General features: G+C 60.2%; 3 protein-coding genes across 3 annotated transcripts; 2 read left to right on the plus strand and 1 right to left on the minus strand.

Annotated features, from left to right (window-relative positions):
- The first annotated feature begins 7,213 nt into the window (after window positions 1-7,213).
- Window positions 7,214-9,162, plus strand: CLDN9 (claudin 9). Its single transcript, XM_045542373.1, has 2 exons — window positions 7,214-7,276; window positions 7,944-9,162. The coding sequence occupies exon 2, from the start codon at window positions 8,143-8,145 to the stop codon at window positions 8,794-8,796; it is 654 nt and encodes a 217-aa protein (XP_045398329.1). The 5' UTR covers window positions 7,214-7,276; window positions 7,944-8,142; the 3' UTR covers window positions 8,797-9,162.
- A 759-nt stretch (window positions 9,163-9,921) lies between these two features.
- On the minus strand, window positions 9,922-10,784 carry CLDN6 (claudin 6). The gene has a single exon (XM_045542374.1). The coding sequence runs from the start codon at window positions 10,761-10,763 to the stop codon at window positions 10,101-10,103; it is 663 nt and encodes a 220-aa protein (XP_045398330.1). The 5' UTR covers window positions 10,764-10,784; the 3' UTR covers window positions 9,922-10,100.
- A 2,337-nt stretch (window positions 10,785-13,121) lies between these two features.
- Window positions 13,122-15,171, plus strand: TNFRSF12A (TNF receptor superfamily member 12A). The gene is made up of 4 exons (XM_045542382.1): window positions 13,122-13,288; window positions 14,010-14,114; window positions 14,349-14,483; window positions 14,572-15,171. Exons 1-4 carry the CDS (start codon window positions 13,201-13,203, stop codon window positions 14,625-14,627), a joined length of 384 nt encoding a protein of 127 aa, XP_045398338.1. The 5' UTR covers window positions 13,122-13,200; the 3' UTR covers window positions 14,628-15,171.
- Window positions 15,172-15,362: the final 191 nt, after the last annotated feature.

The raw sequence follows: 15,362 nt of genomic DNA on the forward strand, positions 1-15,362 counted from the left end.
TAATGGAGCAGGGGCACGAATCCAACAACCAACATCTTCCTAAGCACTTAAGAGGCTCTTGGAAATGAATAAATCAGATATTTAATGTATCAGATTACTGAAGTCTTTCAAACACCTTAAAAAGCCAGTGACTAATCCTGTATCAGTGTCAGTGCTACCGGACCGCTTCATTTCTTCATCTCATGATTACAAATGTACTCGTGCAGTAAATGCAGAAGCAAATCTCCCAGAACAGAGGCTGTGCAATTGGGAATTGCCCCGCAATTCTGACCTTTGACTCAGAGCCTGGCCAGCCCATGACCAGCCTGAATTTCTACCTTCTGAGCTAAGCCTTTCCAAACCCACACCTCTTCTTGCAATCAGGTGAAGTTTTAATTGAAGAAGCTCGAGTTGAATACAGTTGATGGGATTTGACACTCCTATGAGACACTCAGCTTATCTTTTTATAGCTTGATTTATGATCCTGGGATTTAAGTGTAGACCAAAACCTTACCACAGTATGCCCAAGGTTTCAGGTTGATCAATATTTAGGAGATCCTGTAAATATTGTGGGAATTCCAGCCTGATTTCTCTTAGCCTACTTCATCTAATTTGCTCTATGTGAGAATCATAGACTTTTGCTATTTTACAGAATTATTGATTCTTTAAAAATATTCACATGGAGTGGATTAATAAAATGTGGTATGTGTATACCATGGAGTTCTACTCAGCCACAGAAAACCATGGTGATCTAGCACCTCTTGTATTATCCTGGATAGAGCTGCTGTAGCCCATTCTACTTAGTGAAGTATCACAAGAATGGAAAAACAAGCACCACATGTACTCACCCTCAAATTGGTATTAACTGATCAACACTTTAAGTGCGCATATAGTAGTAACATTCATCCGGTGTTGGGCAGATGGGAGGGGGGAGGAAGGGCTGGGTATATACACACCTAATGGGTGAGGTACACACTGTCTGGGGCACGGACATGCATGAAGCTCTGATTCGGGTGGGCAAAGGCAATATACGTAACCTAAACATTTGTACCCTTGTAATATGCTGAAATAATAAAAAAAAAAAACACAGAATGGAAACATAAATCAACAAAAATATTCAAATGGTCTTGTCTTTCCCTGCACCGAGGCACGGAATAAACCACATTCCAAAATTTTTCTGTTTACTGGAGAATAGGATTAAAAGCCAACATCTGCTCACAATGGCCACAAACCATGGGGGACAGTGGGTGAAATTCCTTAACATCTAGAAATGCTGTTCTAATACTGTTCTATTAACAATTGTTCTTGTAAAAGTTTCTACATTCCAATTTTGAATAGATTGACCATTTTCTTTTTTCTGAGCTACCAGATTCTCACCTATCTGTCACTGACAATCCTTCTTAGGAACTTTAACACAAATGCCACCAAACTTTGCTTTTGAATTGTGATATCGTTTTATCTTTCCCATGAGACGACTGAATGGAAATCTGTGTACTCCTTGAGTGGCGCCCCCAGGGTCAGCATTCCTGAGTCACTACGGGTAAACAACAGCAAGAGGCGAGCCTCTCTCTAAATTGGTGGGGCGGGGCGGGGCACGGCGGTCCCGAGGGTTGCAACGAGCCAATGGACCTTCAGGCCAGGTGGGGGCGCCCGCCGCGCGTGTGCGGCGCCTGGGCTCAAGGACGGGGAGCGGGCAGTACCGCGGGACACAGTGATTGGTTGGAGTAGGGGGAGGGCGAGAAGAAGACCTTGGCGGGCGCGCTGTCGTCTCTGATTGGCAGCCAGGGGTAGCTCGTGTCAGCTGGCGGGAGAGACGAGCAGGCAGCAAGCGCACTGGCCCCTGATTGGCCGGAGCGCGTCAGCGGACGGCTGCGATTGGCTGGGCCGGCTGGAGTGCTGCGTGTGGCCACCGCTGGAATGACAAGGACTCCGCGGGCCGCGCGCGCTGGGCCCTCGGGTGGCGGCGGCGGCCAAGCTGGCGGCGCTGCTGCCCCGCTCCCGCTCGCACCCGCGGCTCGCCTGCGCCCGCGCCCACTCGCGGCGGGGCCGGGCTCGCCGGTCGCTGCCGCTGACCCCGCCGCCCGCGCCGTCCCTGCCTCACCCGCCGCTGCCCGGCCTGCCGCCTGGCCTGAGCCCCGCACCGCCGCCGCCCTTGGCGCTCGCCCTGGCCGAGCTGCCGCCGCTGCCTGCGCTCCCGCTGCGGCCTAAGCCGCTGGCGCCCTGGGGCCCCGGCGCCCACCTGGCGCTGCCCGAGCTGCCTCCCGAGGCCTGCGCGCCCGCGCTGCCCGCCGCCGCGCTCGCCCTGCAGGACCTGCCGCGCCTGCCGGCGCCCGCGCCTCCGCCCGCTCACCTGCCGCTGCCGCCGCTGCCCGAGGCCGCCCTCGCCGCCACCCCCGGGCCAGTGGGCGCGCGAGGCCGCCCGCCCCTGATCGCCGAGCCGCCCCCGCAGCCGCTGCCGCCGCTGCCCGAGCGACCCTCATCCGTCAACCTGGTGCCGCCCGCGCCCCACCCCCCCTGGCTGTTGCCCGCCTTCCCGCCACCCGCACCCCGCAACCCCTGGCTGTTGCCTGCCTTCCCGCCACCCGCACCCCGCAACCCCTGGCCACTGCCCGCCTTCCCACCACCCCCAGCGCAGCCGCACTTGTTCCTGTCGCCGCCCTGCTGACTGCCCGCCAGCCCCGCCCGGACACAGGGCCTGTGCCCCTCGACACATTCCCGGCGAGCAGGTTCGGAAGGCTGGGTGAGAGCCTAGGTTGGGGAAGGGAGAAGGAGTGTCAGAGGGGAGCAGCCCAGGTTTAAGGGAGAAAGGAGCCAGTCTGAAAATAAACGCATTTTAAGGTTAGGGTCTTTCCTCCCTTTTCTTCTGCCGCCCTGCAGCAAGCTTCTTGCCAGGTTATTTGAGAACGTAACTCATCTCCTGCGCTGATAAACTGGCTGGAGAGCAGGGCCTGGGCGGGGGCCACAGCACATGCGCGAGGAAATGGGCTTGAGAGGAAGAAGTGAGAAGTTTAAAATATTTTAACTAGAGTATCCAAAATGTCTCATTTTCTCTTATAAATTAAAGGCTCTGGACGCTACGCTAAGGCCCTCCTCAGTTTATGCTTGTATGGCTCTTGGAAACTCTGATCCTGCCTACCAAATCTTAAGCCAACCTTTAAACCGAAATAAATTCAGGGGTCCCGCTGCCTGGGCACATCAGGAAGGCAGGGCGTGGATGGACAGTTGATACTGGGCCCAGGGCCATGTGCAAGGGCTGTGAGGTCATCCCCGCGGGGTGGGAGCTCTCCCACCCTGCATCGGGAGAGGAAACTCCTCTCCCCAGCCGTGCCTGACTCAGCCCCACCTGCCAGTTTCTGCGCAGCCGTCGCAACTCAAAGTTCTCTTTGTTCCTCAGGTACCTGCGCTCAGGTAACCGGGTAGACGTCCTATCTCAATGGGCTCTTCTACAGCAGCTCAGGAGTGTTATCAGGAAGCCAGCCTTGACCTTGGGGGACCTCCGAGAGCCTGGGACTCACCAGCAAGAAGGGAGTGTATTCGTTTCCTGTGGCTGCAGTAACAATTGCTACAGACTGAGCAGCTTAACACTGAAGTTTATTCTCTACAGTCCTGGAGTCCAGAGGTCCAAAATCAAGCTGTGGGCAGGGGTGTGCTCCCTGTGTAGGCTCCAGGGGAGAGTCCTGTTTCATCTCTCCCAGCTTCTGGTGGCTTCAGGCCTCCTAGGCTTGTGGCCACATCCCTCCAGTCCCTGCCTCCCCCTTCACAGGGCTTTCTCACCTGTCTCTCAAATCTCCCTCTGCTTTTGTCTTACAAGAGATTTCACTGTCATTCACTAGAACCTTGATAAAGCTCTTACCGGGCTGGAAAGAAAATAGCGACCATCTTTCCCCTGCTCTGAATCGTGGCTGAGCTCCCCTTCCCCTCCTTCATGCGTGTAGCTCTTCCCTCTCCGCCAGGACGGAACCCGCAGCAAACAGGAGGGACAGGAATGAATGTGGCTCTCACAGCTGGGCAGCGATAGCTAACTGCTGCGGGTTGAAGGCTGACGAGTACGACTGATAATAAAGTTAATTGTTACTCAGTCAACGGAGTCTGTCCAGGTTTACACGGGAAACCGCATTTATGCTCTTTACAAAATACTCTTGTCCCGAATCAGTACCTACAGTGATCCCCAAGGTGTGCGGGACACTGGCCTGGGGAATGCCTGTTGCCTGCAGCAAGCCAGGAGGTGAGCAGGTGGCCTGGAGCTCTCCCCGTTACAGCCAGGAGGCACCCAGGGTTAGGCAGTGGGACTTGCCCTGAAGTGGGGCTCACCAGACCTGACTGGGTTCAGCTTGCTGCCTACTGCGAGTATCGAGTGAAGGGCACTTTCTGCTCCCGGGAGCCAGGCGGTGAGGGGACCAGAGGGCGGAGGCTGGCTTCCCGCGGTCTCTCTGCAGGGACTTCCCTGGGCAGGGAGGCTCCCGGAGCTCACTTGGGAGAGGGAACGGCGGGCCCCAGGGGAACGGGGTCGCGGGTGGGGTGGTGCGACGGAGGCCCTGCTTCAGCCGCCCAAGGAGCCGGCCTTGAACTCGGTGTCTAGATTTGTGTCAGGCTCGGCTATTTCCCTCTTGCGCACTTGGCCCCACTCCCTTAGCCCTCTGAGCTGGCTTCCGGGTCTGTCAAATGGGGGCGACTAAACCGGGGAGAATTGTCACGGGTATCCAGGGTTTATCTGCATCTTTAAGTTCCGGAGCCAGGAAACCGGCTTCTCTACCTGTAAAATCAGGGTCTCCGGCTCCCGGGAGCAGTGGGTGTCGCTGCCCTTGGGTCCTTACTGTGCAGCGCCCACGCCCGCCCCGCGCGGCTCCTGGCACGGTGGCGGCTCTTGGTAACTGTTAGTTCCCTTCTTTTACTATTGGGCCACACTTTCCCCCTCTTTACCCTATCTCGGCTGAGCTCCCATTTCTTCTGCCCACCTAAACCTCCTTGCCCCTCTGTTCGTCCTGAGGGAACAAAGACGAGGTCCAGTTCCATCACCCGGTGAAGGGGCTGCTGGAGAGCTAGCCTCGGCTCCTTCCAGGGTAGCACAGTTGGGAAGGTTCCCCTCCCCCACCTCATCCCCCAATTGAGGCAATGGGGGAGGGGATTCCAGTGGACGTGTTAAAGTGCCATTGAGATGGTAACCACCACGCCCAAGGGGACCCCCTCCCTTCCATATCAATGGCATTCCAGCCCCCCTGCGGTCCCCTTTAGGTCCCAACTTTAACTCTTTAGTTCCCAAGGTCCAACTGAATCCATGTGGACCAGCAGACCTAGGACAGAGCCTGGGATCGCCAGGCCTAGGCCTAAGGAGGGCCGGGGATGGCAAGCGTGCTCCTGCCAATGTGCCCTGGAAACCGCCCCTCGGGCCCTCCCCCTCCAATCCCCCCTCCGCAGCTACCAGACCACCACCCTCTTCCAGCCTCTCCTAGTGCTCCGAGATATTTTCTCACTTTTACTCTCCAGTTAGGCCTTGGGGAGAAAAGAGTGAGAGATTTAGGGTGGGAGGAAGCTGAGGCGGCAATAAAGGCAAGTCCTGTGGGGACCCATCGCTGGGGTGGGGGTGTCTACGTCCCCTGGGTGGCATGGGCTTTCCTTCTTTACTTGAGTATAGAGATGTTAGCCAAGGAGGAATTGGGGTCTAAAAAAAGTATGGTCCTCTTAGTGCCATCTCCAGGCATGACACTTACTAGGTTGTGCAGCCCCCACTGGGTTCCACCGTTGGGATCTAGAGCTGCCTGTGGAGCTGGTGGGACACTGAGGGAGGCCCAGCCACAGGCTGACCACTGTTCCCATTTCCCTGGGGCACAGGACTCAGTATTCAAGCTGGGAGTGTCCTGGGTAGATGGGGCAAGTTGGTTACCTTAGACCCAAGGTGAGAGGAGGACTCAGCCTGGGCCTGGGGAAGAGAAGAGCCCCTGGTCTGGGCTATTGAAGGTTGCGGGGTGGGGCGGTGGGCCCTTGCAGAGACACCTGCCCAAACCGGTGTGGCTGGATTCCTGGAGGCCCCTGGAAGGCAGCAGAGGGAGAGGGAGCCCACTGACAGGGCCCTTCCGCTCAGCTGCCCCCACCCCCACCCCCTGAAATCCAAGCCCCAGGGGCTGGATGAGCTGGACAAACCGCCCCCAGATTCCCTGAGCCCATCACAGTGGCCATTCTCCAGCCTGCTGTCCTCATCCTCACCCTCCAGCCTCAGTGGGGCCACCAGCTTGACCCCTCATCCCGGAGCAGCGCTTCCTGTGGGGAGGCCTGGGGCCATGCAGAGGGAACCCTGGCTCCTACCTTCCAGACCAGTAGGTCGGCGCTGGCCTCAGTCTCTCTATGTGGATGGGGAAGGCATCCTAACTTTTCTGGGGTCACAGACCCCTTTGCAAATCTGGTGAAAGTATAAACCTCTCTTGCAAAAAAATGCTAAAACCCATTCCCAGAAGCAATGTCCCACCCCTGGGTTTGGAACACTAAGCAATCCTTGAGGTTAGAACCCTTTATAAATAAAGGCCCACTGGTAGGTGAGGCCGCACCGAGCTGGGGCGAGTGGTGCCCCCAGCCCTCCTGGCATGGGCACCAGCCTCCCTCGGAGGAGTGTGGAGGAGAGGGGCTCCCCCAGCTGAGGGTCCTCCGCTCTGGAAAGCAGCCCTCCCCTTTTCAGATAACGATAACCCAGTTCCTGCTACCCAAGGAAGGGCTTGAGAGAATTCATGAACCCCCTAAAATGAGAGGCACATGTTTGTGGGAGTATATTAAATGGCTCTCTGACCCAAAGAGGTTAAGAAGCTTGCTGTTCCATGACCTGTCCCAGGAGGAGTCAGCATTTGAGCTTCAGTCAGTGTGGCTCCCAGGCTGCCCCCCTGGAAAGGCAGGGCTGAGGCACACTGGGCCGTGCCCCCATGTCCACCCTGTGGTGTCCTGGCCTGGGAGGCCTGAAGGGCCACTCACCCAGGGAAGAGAACCAGGTCCTGGGCTGCACTCCCACCCTGAGTGCCTGCCCTCCCCCACCTCCACAACAGGCCCTTTATCCCCTGGCCCCTGGAGACCTGGGCAGCTCAGCTCGGCCCCCAGTTTCAGCAGCGGGGGCTGGGAGGGCACACCTGAGCTGAGACAGAAGTGGGGGGGTAGTTTTCTAGGCCGTTGCCAGGGCGATGTCACCTGAGCTGGGCGCCAGGCACCTGTTGCCCTGGGAACAGTGCGGGTGGGGCCCTTCCCCCGGGAGGCACCAGGGCCACTGGGCTGAGACTGGGGACAGATCGGGTTCCAGAGAGTCCCAGATGGTGGGGGACAGGTGAGGGGGTGTGTGATACTGGGGGAGCTGGGGTGCCTTTGCTTCCCGAAACTAGGCGGGGACAGGGTGAAGATGGTAGGGGACAGGGTGGTAGAGGGAGGCTCAGGAAGGCAGGCTGAAGTCCCCGCACCCCTGCTGCCACTCTGTCCTCAGCCAGTTATTTTTTTGCTGTTCCCACTCTCATTCCTTACCCCTCAATTGTCTCAGTCTTCCCATTCCTTCATGCCTGGGTTCCCACAAGCAGGGACACTCTTCCTCCCTGAGCCCTCCGGGTCACAGCATTCCCCCCCTTGACCCCCAGGCCCCTATCCCACCTCCTGCCCACACACCCACTCCCACTGCCCTGGTCGTCCCGTCACTCAGGTTTCCCCAATCACCCGTCCCTGCACTTCACTCTGCTCCTCCCTTGCTGGCCCATAAAACCCCGCCTGCAGGCAGCCGAGCGGCAGAGTCCCCAGGTGGCACCGGCAGAGGATGCACTGCTGAGTGTGAGCCTGCGCCAGCCGGGGGAAGGGACGTGGCTGTCCTCAGCCTGACAGTGGGTCTGGAGGACCCATGCGAGCGTGGCCTGGACGTGACTGCAGGGCATCCGATGGGTGTCAGCCCCTAAACGGGACACAAGCCACTCAGCTGAGCAGGACCTGAGTCTGCTTTTGTGTGCGGTAAGGATCAGAGACGCACCTGTGAGAGGCACGGAGAGGAGACGCCTTTCAAGAGACCCACAGATGTGAGGACTGCCCTGGCCTGAGGACCCCGACAAACCTCCCCCCTCCTGCTAGGCACTGAGACCCCAGCTCAACACCTCCGACAAACACTCCGAGTCACCCAGGCCGCCTGGGGCTGAGAAGACCCAACCCAGGGGGCAGATGGCTTCAACTGCCCTGGAACTCCTGGGCATGACGCTGGCTGTGCTGGGCTGGCTGGGGACCCTGGTGTCCTGCGCCCTGCCTCTGTGGAAGGTGACCGCCTTCATCGGCAACAGCATTGTGGTGGCCCAGGTGGTGTGGGAGGGGCTGTGGATGTCCTGCGTGGTGCAGAGCACTGGCCAGATGCAGTGCAAGGTGTATGACTCGCTGCTGGCGCTGCCCCAGGACCTGCAGGCCGCCCGTGCCCTCTGCGTCGTCGCCCTTCTGCTGGCCCTGCTCGGCCTGCTGGTGGCCATCACGGGCGCCCAGTGCACCACATGCGTGGAGGACGAAGGCGCCAAGGCCCGCATTGTGCTCACTGCGGGGGTCATCCTCCTCCTGGCCGGCATCCTGGTGCTCATCCCTGTGTGCTGGACAGCCCACGCCGTCATCCAGGACTTCTACAACCCCCTGGTGGCCGAGGCCCTCAAACGGGAGCTGGGGGCCTCCCTCTACCTGGGCTGGGCCGCGTCTGCGCTGCTCATGTTGGGCGGGGGGCTGCTCTGCTGCACGTGCCCCCCACCCCAGGCCGATGGGCCCCGCGGGCCCAGGCTGGGCTACTCCATCCCCTCTCGCTCTGGGGCGTCTGGACTGGACAAGAGGGACTATGTGTGAGGCACAGGCGTTGGCCCTGGCCCGGAGCTGGCCTGGCAATTTATGCCTCCCGAACCCTGGTCTTCTACCAACATCAACCCCCTCCCCTCCAGGGAAACCACTTTCCAAAACCTCAAGCCAGACCCGGCTCCAGGGCTCAGTCAGCTGGCCTGCCTTAGTGGTGTCCCTAGCTCACGTTCTTCCCCCCACCCAGACAGGGCCAGAACTTTTGAGCACCTTGGCCAGCCCTGCCTCCCCCATACCTACTTCCTCTGCTGTCTAAGACAGAGGCTGGCCCTCCCCTGCCCCAGGAACCTGGGCCTCACCCAAAGGGCAGTAGCTAGTTGGCTCCATCACGCCCCCCCCATCACCCCCCGCCCCACCCAGGAGCTGGGAATAAAAGAGCGTTTGGAACTGGGCTCCCTCTGATCTGTGCGCCAGTGCTGGGCAGGGACAGCTGGATGGCTGGCCTGTGGTGGATGTCAGGCCAAGGCCTTCTCCAGGTGCTGCCTGGTGAGTACCTCATTCAGGCCATGGGGTCTGAGCCAGGGAGGACATGGGACAGAGGATCATGAATGACTTATGCTCACTCACCCTCTAGCCAGGTTGTGCACTCAGTAGCCCCCAGGAACACCAAAGGCACATAACAAGACATGCTTTATTTAGTAAAACCTTGTGAGTGTGGGTGGGTAGGGCAGAAGTGTTGGGGGGAGGGGGGTGTCTACAGCATAGGTGGGACCTGACCCAGGGAGGGGTCGTGGTAACAGGACGGAGGAGCCAGAGTTCAGAAGATCTGAAGGTGGGTCGTTCTTTGGTAATTTATCACCTGCTCTTCCAGGGCTGAGAAGAGGGGCTCAAGGGCCCCTGGGATTTCCAGAGGCCTGACCAGGAAGGCGGTGGCTGTCCCTTTAAGTCTAGGGAAGGCCAGCCCCCAGCAGCAGCAGGAACTCTTAGGGACAGTCTGTCTTGTCACAAAGGCCAGCACAGCAAGCAGCCTTCATACTGGTTCTAAAGCTTCAGGTTGGCTTCCAATATAGGGGTGTCCATGGTGGAGAAAGATCCAGAAACTCAAAGCGTCACCTCTTTGGCTCCATCATCCAAAGGTGAGAAATGCCAACAGCAGAGCCCAAGTGGCCGTTTGAGTCTGAGTCATCTTCTTGGTTCAGTTACCAAATGTATTTTAAAAATACCCCCCCAAAATAAAAACAGCAAAAAGCAGAAACAGAAGATAAGAACCTACCCCAAAGCTGCTGGGCGTCACCATCTTTTGATGGTCCCAGCTCAGGGGTGAAGGCTCCACTGGAGCCTTCATTCTCCTACCCACATCAGACATAATTCTTGGTGGGGTACTCGGAGGGCCCGCGAGAGGCGGCAGGGGCAGATGCCGAGTAGCGAGCCATGTAATGGCTGGGGCCCCGGGACCCCCCTGAGGGGCAAGTGCAGCACAGCAGCCCCCCACCCAGGAACAAAAGGCCTGAGGCTGCCCAGCCCAGGTAGAGGGAGGCCCCCAGCTCCCGCTTTTGGGCATCAGCCACCAGGGGATTGTAGAAGTCCTGGATGATGGCATTGGCTGTCCAGCAGATGGGTACCAGGATCAGGACCCCTGAGATGACAAAGATGATCCCAGAGGTGAGCACCAGGCGGGCCTTGGAATCCTTGTCCTCTACGCAGTTGGTACACTTGGCCCCAGCAAGGTAGACCAGCAGGCCGAGCAGGGCCACAAGGAGGGCGATGACACAGAGGGCACGGGCGGCCTGCAGGTCCTGGGGCAGCGCCAGCAGCGAGTCGTACACCTTGCACTGCATCTGGCCAGTGCTCTGCACCACGCAGGACATCCACAGCCCCTCCCACACCACCTGGGCCACCACAATGCTGTTGCCGATGAAAGCGGTCACCTTCCACATGGGCAGGGCGCAGGACACCAGGGCATTCACCCAGCCCAGCAGAGTCAGGACAACTCCCAGGATCTGCAGCCCAGCAGAGGCCATGATGAGTGTGACAGGGCTGCACTGCACTGGGGGACAGAAGCAAAGCAACATTTAGCCTGGCAGGCCCAGGTCCTATGGCACAGCCACCACCCAGGAGACCACGAGCACACACCCTGGGAGTTGGTCACCACATCCTGCAACACGGGCAGAATGTGCTCCCTGAGCCTCACTTCCCACCGGCACACGGGGCATTTCATGCTTCAGCCTTTCTTTTTCTCCCTGGTATTCCCGCCCTGGCAGTTTGAGTGTAAATGAAAGACGGTGATATAAAGCCCACGCAATGCCAGTCCATGGCCTTAGCCACTTCTGAGTACATGTTATCAAGCAGCAAAGTGGCCAAAAGGGGGATGAGAAGAGTGCAATTTCCAGGCAGTGCTGTGGGGTGCACAGATGGCGGTTTGGCTCTAGCCCTGGGTCTCAAGCTCAAAACTTGTCTGTTTCAACACTAAGATTGGAGATCCCAAGCTTCCTGCCACCACCCAGTGTCCAAACCCCTCACCCCAACTTGCTTCCAAGCCCTAGGCTGGTGGATACCAGCCTGATCTTGAGATCTTGTGTTAGGAGTCTGGCCCACCCCCACCAACCATGAGCCACCTCCTTCCTGAGCCTGGAGGTCACCCAAGCTCCTCAGTCAGGCGGCAGGCCAGGCCCAGCCCAGGCCTGGCCCATCCCTGGAGGGGCAGAAGAGGTGGAAAAACGTCATTGATCCTCCCACCATTAATCCCACCCACCGGAAAGCAGTTTCTTTTCCTAGGCCAACAGGTGACTCCCTGGGTCCCACCCTTCCAACCTCCCCTAGGGGCCAGACGGCATACTCTCAAGGTTGGGGGCATTTTCGTGTGTGTACTACACCAAAACGCCTCGCTAGGGTGCTCCCAAACTTCCCAAAAGGAACTAAAACCCTTGGGTTCTCTGCAGTGAAGCAGTTCCTCCACCGCCACCCTGCCCTGCACCTGTCCCCTCACGTCCCACTTCGTGTGGGAGGGAGGTTGCCACGGGAATCAGCTCTGCTCAGGGTCCTGCTGTAGCTCCCCACAAGGCAAAGTTCTTGCAGCGCACGGCTTAGACCTAACCCTAGCGCGGCCCGAGCGAAGGCTCTCGATCCATTTCTCTTAGTCGCCAGTCCAGCCTGGGCCCAGCTTAGGACCTCGGGGGAGACTGGTCGGGGCGGGCCAGCCCGCGCTTGCCCCAGCCCCCAGGCCCGCCCGCCAGGCCTCTGGCCGAGTTAGGGCCGGGGCCACGCCAATCCAGGCGCCCCTGCCCTCGCCCCCTTCCTTTTCTACACACTGCGGGCTCCACTCTTTTCGAGGGCGCCCCCGGCCGCTCGCCCACCCGAGCCTGGGAGCCCGGCATCCAGGAGGGCTTTAATGGCGGCGCGGGCCGCAGGGTCGGCTCCTGCAGGTGAGGGGGAGGGGATGCCCGCCCCGGAGAGGCAAGGCAGGTGGGGGAGGGGCGCCCCGGGTTTCGGTGCCTTTGTCCCGGGGGAGAGGGGAGGGGCGTTTAACCCTTCCAGAGCCGACGAAGGATGCGGCGCAGCCCCCGGCTCAGGGACGCGTTGGTCCGCGTGGCCGCCGCCAGGCACGCAGCCCGGCTCTCCACACGCACCCCATCCACACCGCCCCCCGCACCCGGCGCTGCGGGGCGTCTCTCCCCAGCACGCACACCGCCGCCAAGCTCACCTGCCAAGGAGGGTAGAGAAATTCCTAGGACGAACGTGGGGCTGGGGCGGAGGCGGGGGTCTTAAACAGGCGGTGACGTCACTGGACCACCGCCCCGGGGGAGGGGCAGAGACCCCGTCCCGACTGCAGCCGGCGTGCGAATCCCGACCTCGTCAGAGGGGGGCGCTCCAGGCTAGGGCCGCTGCCCCCGCATCCTGCTGGGGCGCTGGGACCCGGGCTGGCTCCACCCATTGTCCCGACCCACGGAAGGTGAGCGCGGGGAGCGTGGAGCCGAACCGAACTCGAGCCTCGGCTCCATCTACCAGCGGTGTGACATTAGGATCTCACCTAACCTTCCCGAGCCTCAGTTTCCTACTCTGCAAAATGGAGACCTCAAGCCTGTAACTAGGTCTTGGGGTATAAATTAAGGGCTCATTATTTTGTGTTGTTGTTATACCCGCGGGGCCTTTAGCAAAGCTGCAGTTTTCGCTGCAAGGACTGTTCGTGTCCGATTCGCCCTGCCCCGCCGACCCGGGCTTGAGCACCGAGAAGACAAGGCCGGTGCTGCGGGATCCTGGTGGCTCAAGCGAGTGGGCCCCGTTTGTTGAACGAATGACTGAACGTAGCGGGCCAGGCGGGGCGGGGCGTCCTGGAGCCGCTCTCGGGGCGGGCAGAGCCGAGAGCTCCACCCCGGAAGGCGGGGGCGGGGCGGGGGCGCTGCTTTGGGTCCCCGCCGGCCGGCGGCGGGCGCAGACGGCGGCGGCCGCGGGACGCGCACCATGGCTCGGGGCTCGCTGTCGCTGCGGCTCCTCGTGCTGGGGCTCGGGCTGGCGCTGCTGCGAGCGGTGGCCGGGGAGCAGGCGCCAGGTACCCGGGGTGCGGGGGCGGGCAACACCGGCGGGGCATCAGGAGCCGGGATTAGGTGCCTGGAGGACAGGGCGGAATTGGGGGGACCAGGCGGGCGTAGGGACCTGGGGTGAAGCGGTCTCAGACACCGCGCCCCGGGATGGGGAAGGTCCCCCGCTTCAAGCTTCATCCACAGTTCGGGCCTCAGTTTCCCTGACTGTCCAGTTGAGGTTGGGGTGAGGGTGGGGTCTTCGGCTCCGAAAGTCGGAACTAGAACTGGAGCGAGAAAGTAAGTTTGAGGGCGGGATGTTTAGTTTGGTAAGAGGGCACGCCCCCAGCCTGGTCAATTTGGGGTCTATCCGGCCGCAGTGGCGGAAGAGTTGCGGGGGGCTGGGTGTCGAGAGGCGCTAGGGTCTGTGCCCTCTATACCATGTGGGGTGCCCCCTTCCATCCGGTGACTTCAGTGCCCAGCTATGCGGGGGGAGGGACCGGGGTCGGGCCCAGTGCCCAGCAGTGAGTCACCCGCCGGCAGCAGGGGGGTTGTGGGGACCTGACCCCCCCAGCGTCCCGCGGTAGCCCCCCCCCCAGGGCTGCCTTGTCCGGGTCGGGCCGTGCGGTCACCTGTGAGGAATGCGGGGGGAGGGCGCCGGTGACTCACGTTATTCGAGCTCGCGGACCCTGACCTCAGACCCCAGAATAGCCTGGCCCGCCCCCAGTCTCTGACCAGCGGCCCCCTCCCCAGGCACCGCCCCCTGCTCTCGTGGCAGCTCCTGGAGCGCGGACCTCGACAAGTGCATGGACTGCGCGTCGTGCCCGGCGCGACCACACAGCGATTTCTGCCTGGGCTGTGAGTGGGGGGCGCGGCCGGTGGGGAGTGGACCTCATTCCGGGGAGAGGGTTGTTGGTGCGGAGACGGGGCGCAGGCCTTGGGATCTGAGAAAGTAATATGGAGGGAGGCGGGAGTGGGGAAGGGGCTCTGATCAGGGTGGGGGCCACCGCGGAGGGAAGGCTTGAAGCGCAGTTCTAGGGGGCGGGGCTAGTCCAGAGAGGGGCGAGGTGTGACTTAGGGTCCCATTCTCAGGCGCTGCTGCACCTCCTGCCCACTTCCGGCTGCTTTGGCCCATCCTGGGGGGCGCCCTGAGCCTGGCCCTCGTGCTGGGGTTGCTTTCTGGCTTCCTGGTCTGGAGACGGTGCCGCAGGAGAGAGAAGTTTACCAGTAAGTGTGCCCCGGCCTGCCTGCCCCCATCACTCCTCCACATTCACCTTTCCCCTGCTCATGAACGACCCCACCTCTTATCTTGCAGCCCCCATAGAGGAGACTGGCGGAGAGGGCTGTCCAGCCGTGGCGCTGATCCAGTGACAGTGAGCGCCCCCTGCCAGCCGGGGCGTCACCCATTCATTCATTCATTCTAGAGCCAGCCCATGCCTCCCAGACATAGCTGGAGCCATGCTCCTCCAGCCACAAGGGGGGATGGGGGGATGACCTCTGAGGCCTGGGCCCAGGGTTCAGGGGAGCCTTCCAAGGTGTCTGATTGCGCTGTCTGTGGCTCCAGGACAGAAAAGGAGCCTCATGCTAACACAAAACGGCTGACACAGATTAAGGAACTGCAGCATTTGCACAAGGGGGCATCCCCCTTCCCTGATGGCCTGGGGGCCAGGCTGACTTGAGGGGCAGACACAACACTAGGCCCCCCTCACTCAGATGTACTGAAATTCCACCACGGGGTTCTCAGCCTGGGAGGGTTAGAGACCTGTTCTTAACACTAGGGGGCTGGCCCTCTAGGAGGGCTGGCCCTAAGATGCAGACCCCCCCCCAACCCCAAAGTGGGGAGGAGATATTTATTTGGGGGAGAAATTTTGGAGGGGAGGGAGAATTTATTAATAAAGAAATCTTTAACTTTAAATGGTTTGGAGAGTGGCATGATCCCAGCTTGACTCCCCAGAGCTGGAGGGAGGGAGTGAGTCAGTCAGTCGCGGGGGCGGGGGCGAGGCTGTGACTCACACATTCTCAATGCCTGGAGCCCAGCCTGCCAGGACCTGGCTGGCCTTAACCGTTTTCCAGGGAAGATCTTGAGGAGAAATTCTGCCCTTCCCG

Source organism: Lemur catta, chromosome 2 (assembly GCF_020740605.2).
Source record: "Lemur catta isolate mLemCat1 chromosome 2, mLemCat1.pri, whole genome shotgun sequence".
Lineage (NCBI taxonomy): Eukaryota > Metazoa > Chordata > Mammalia > Primates > Lemuridae > Lemur > Lemur catta.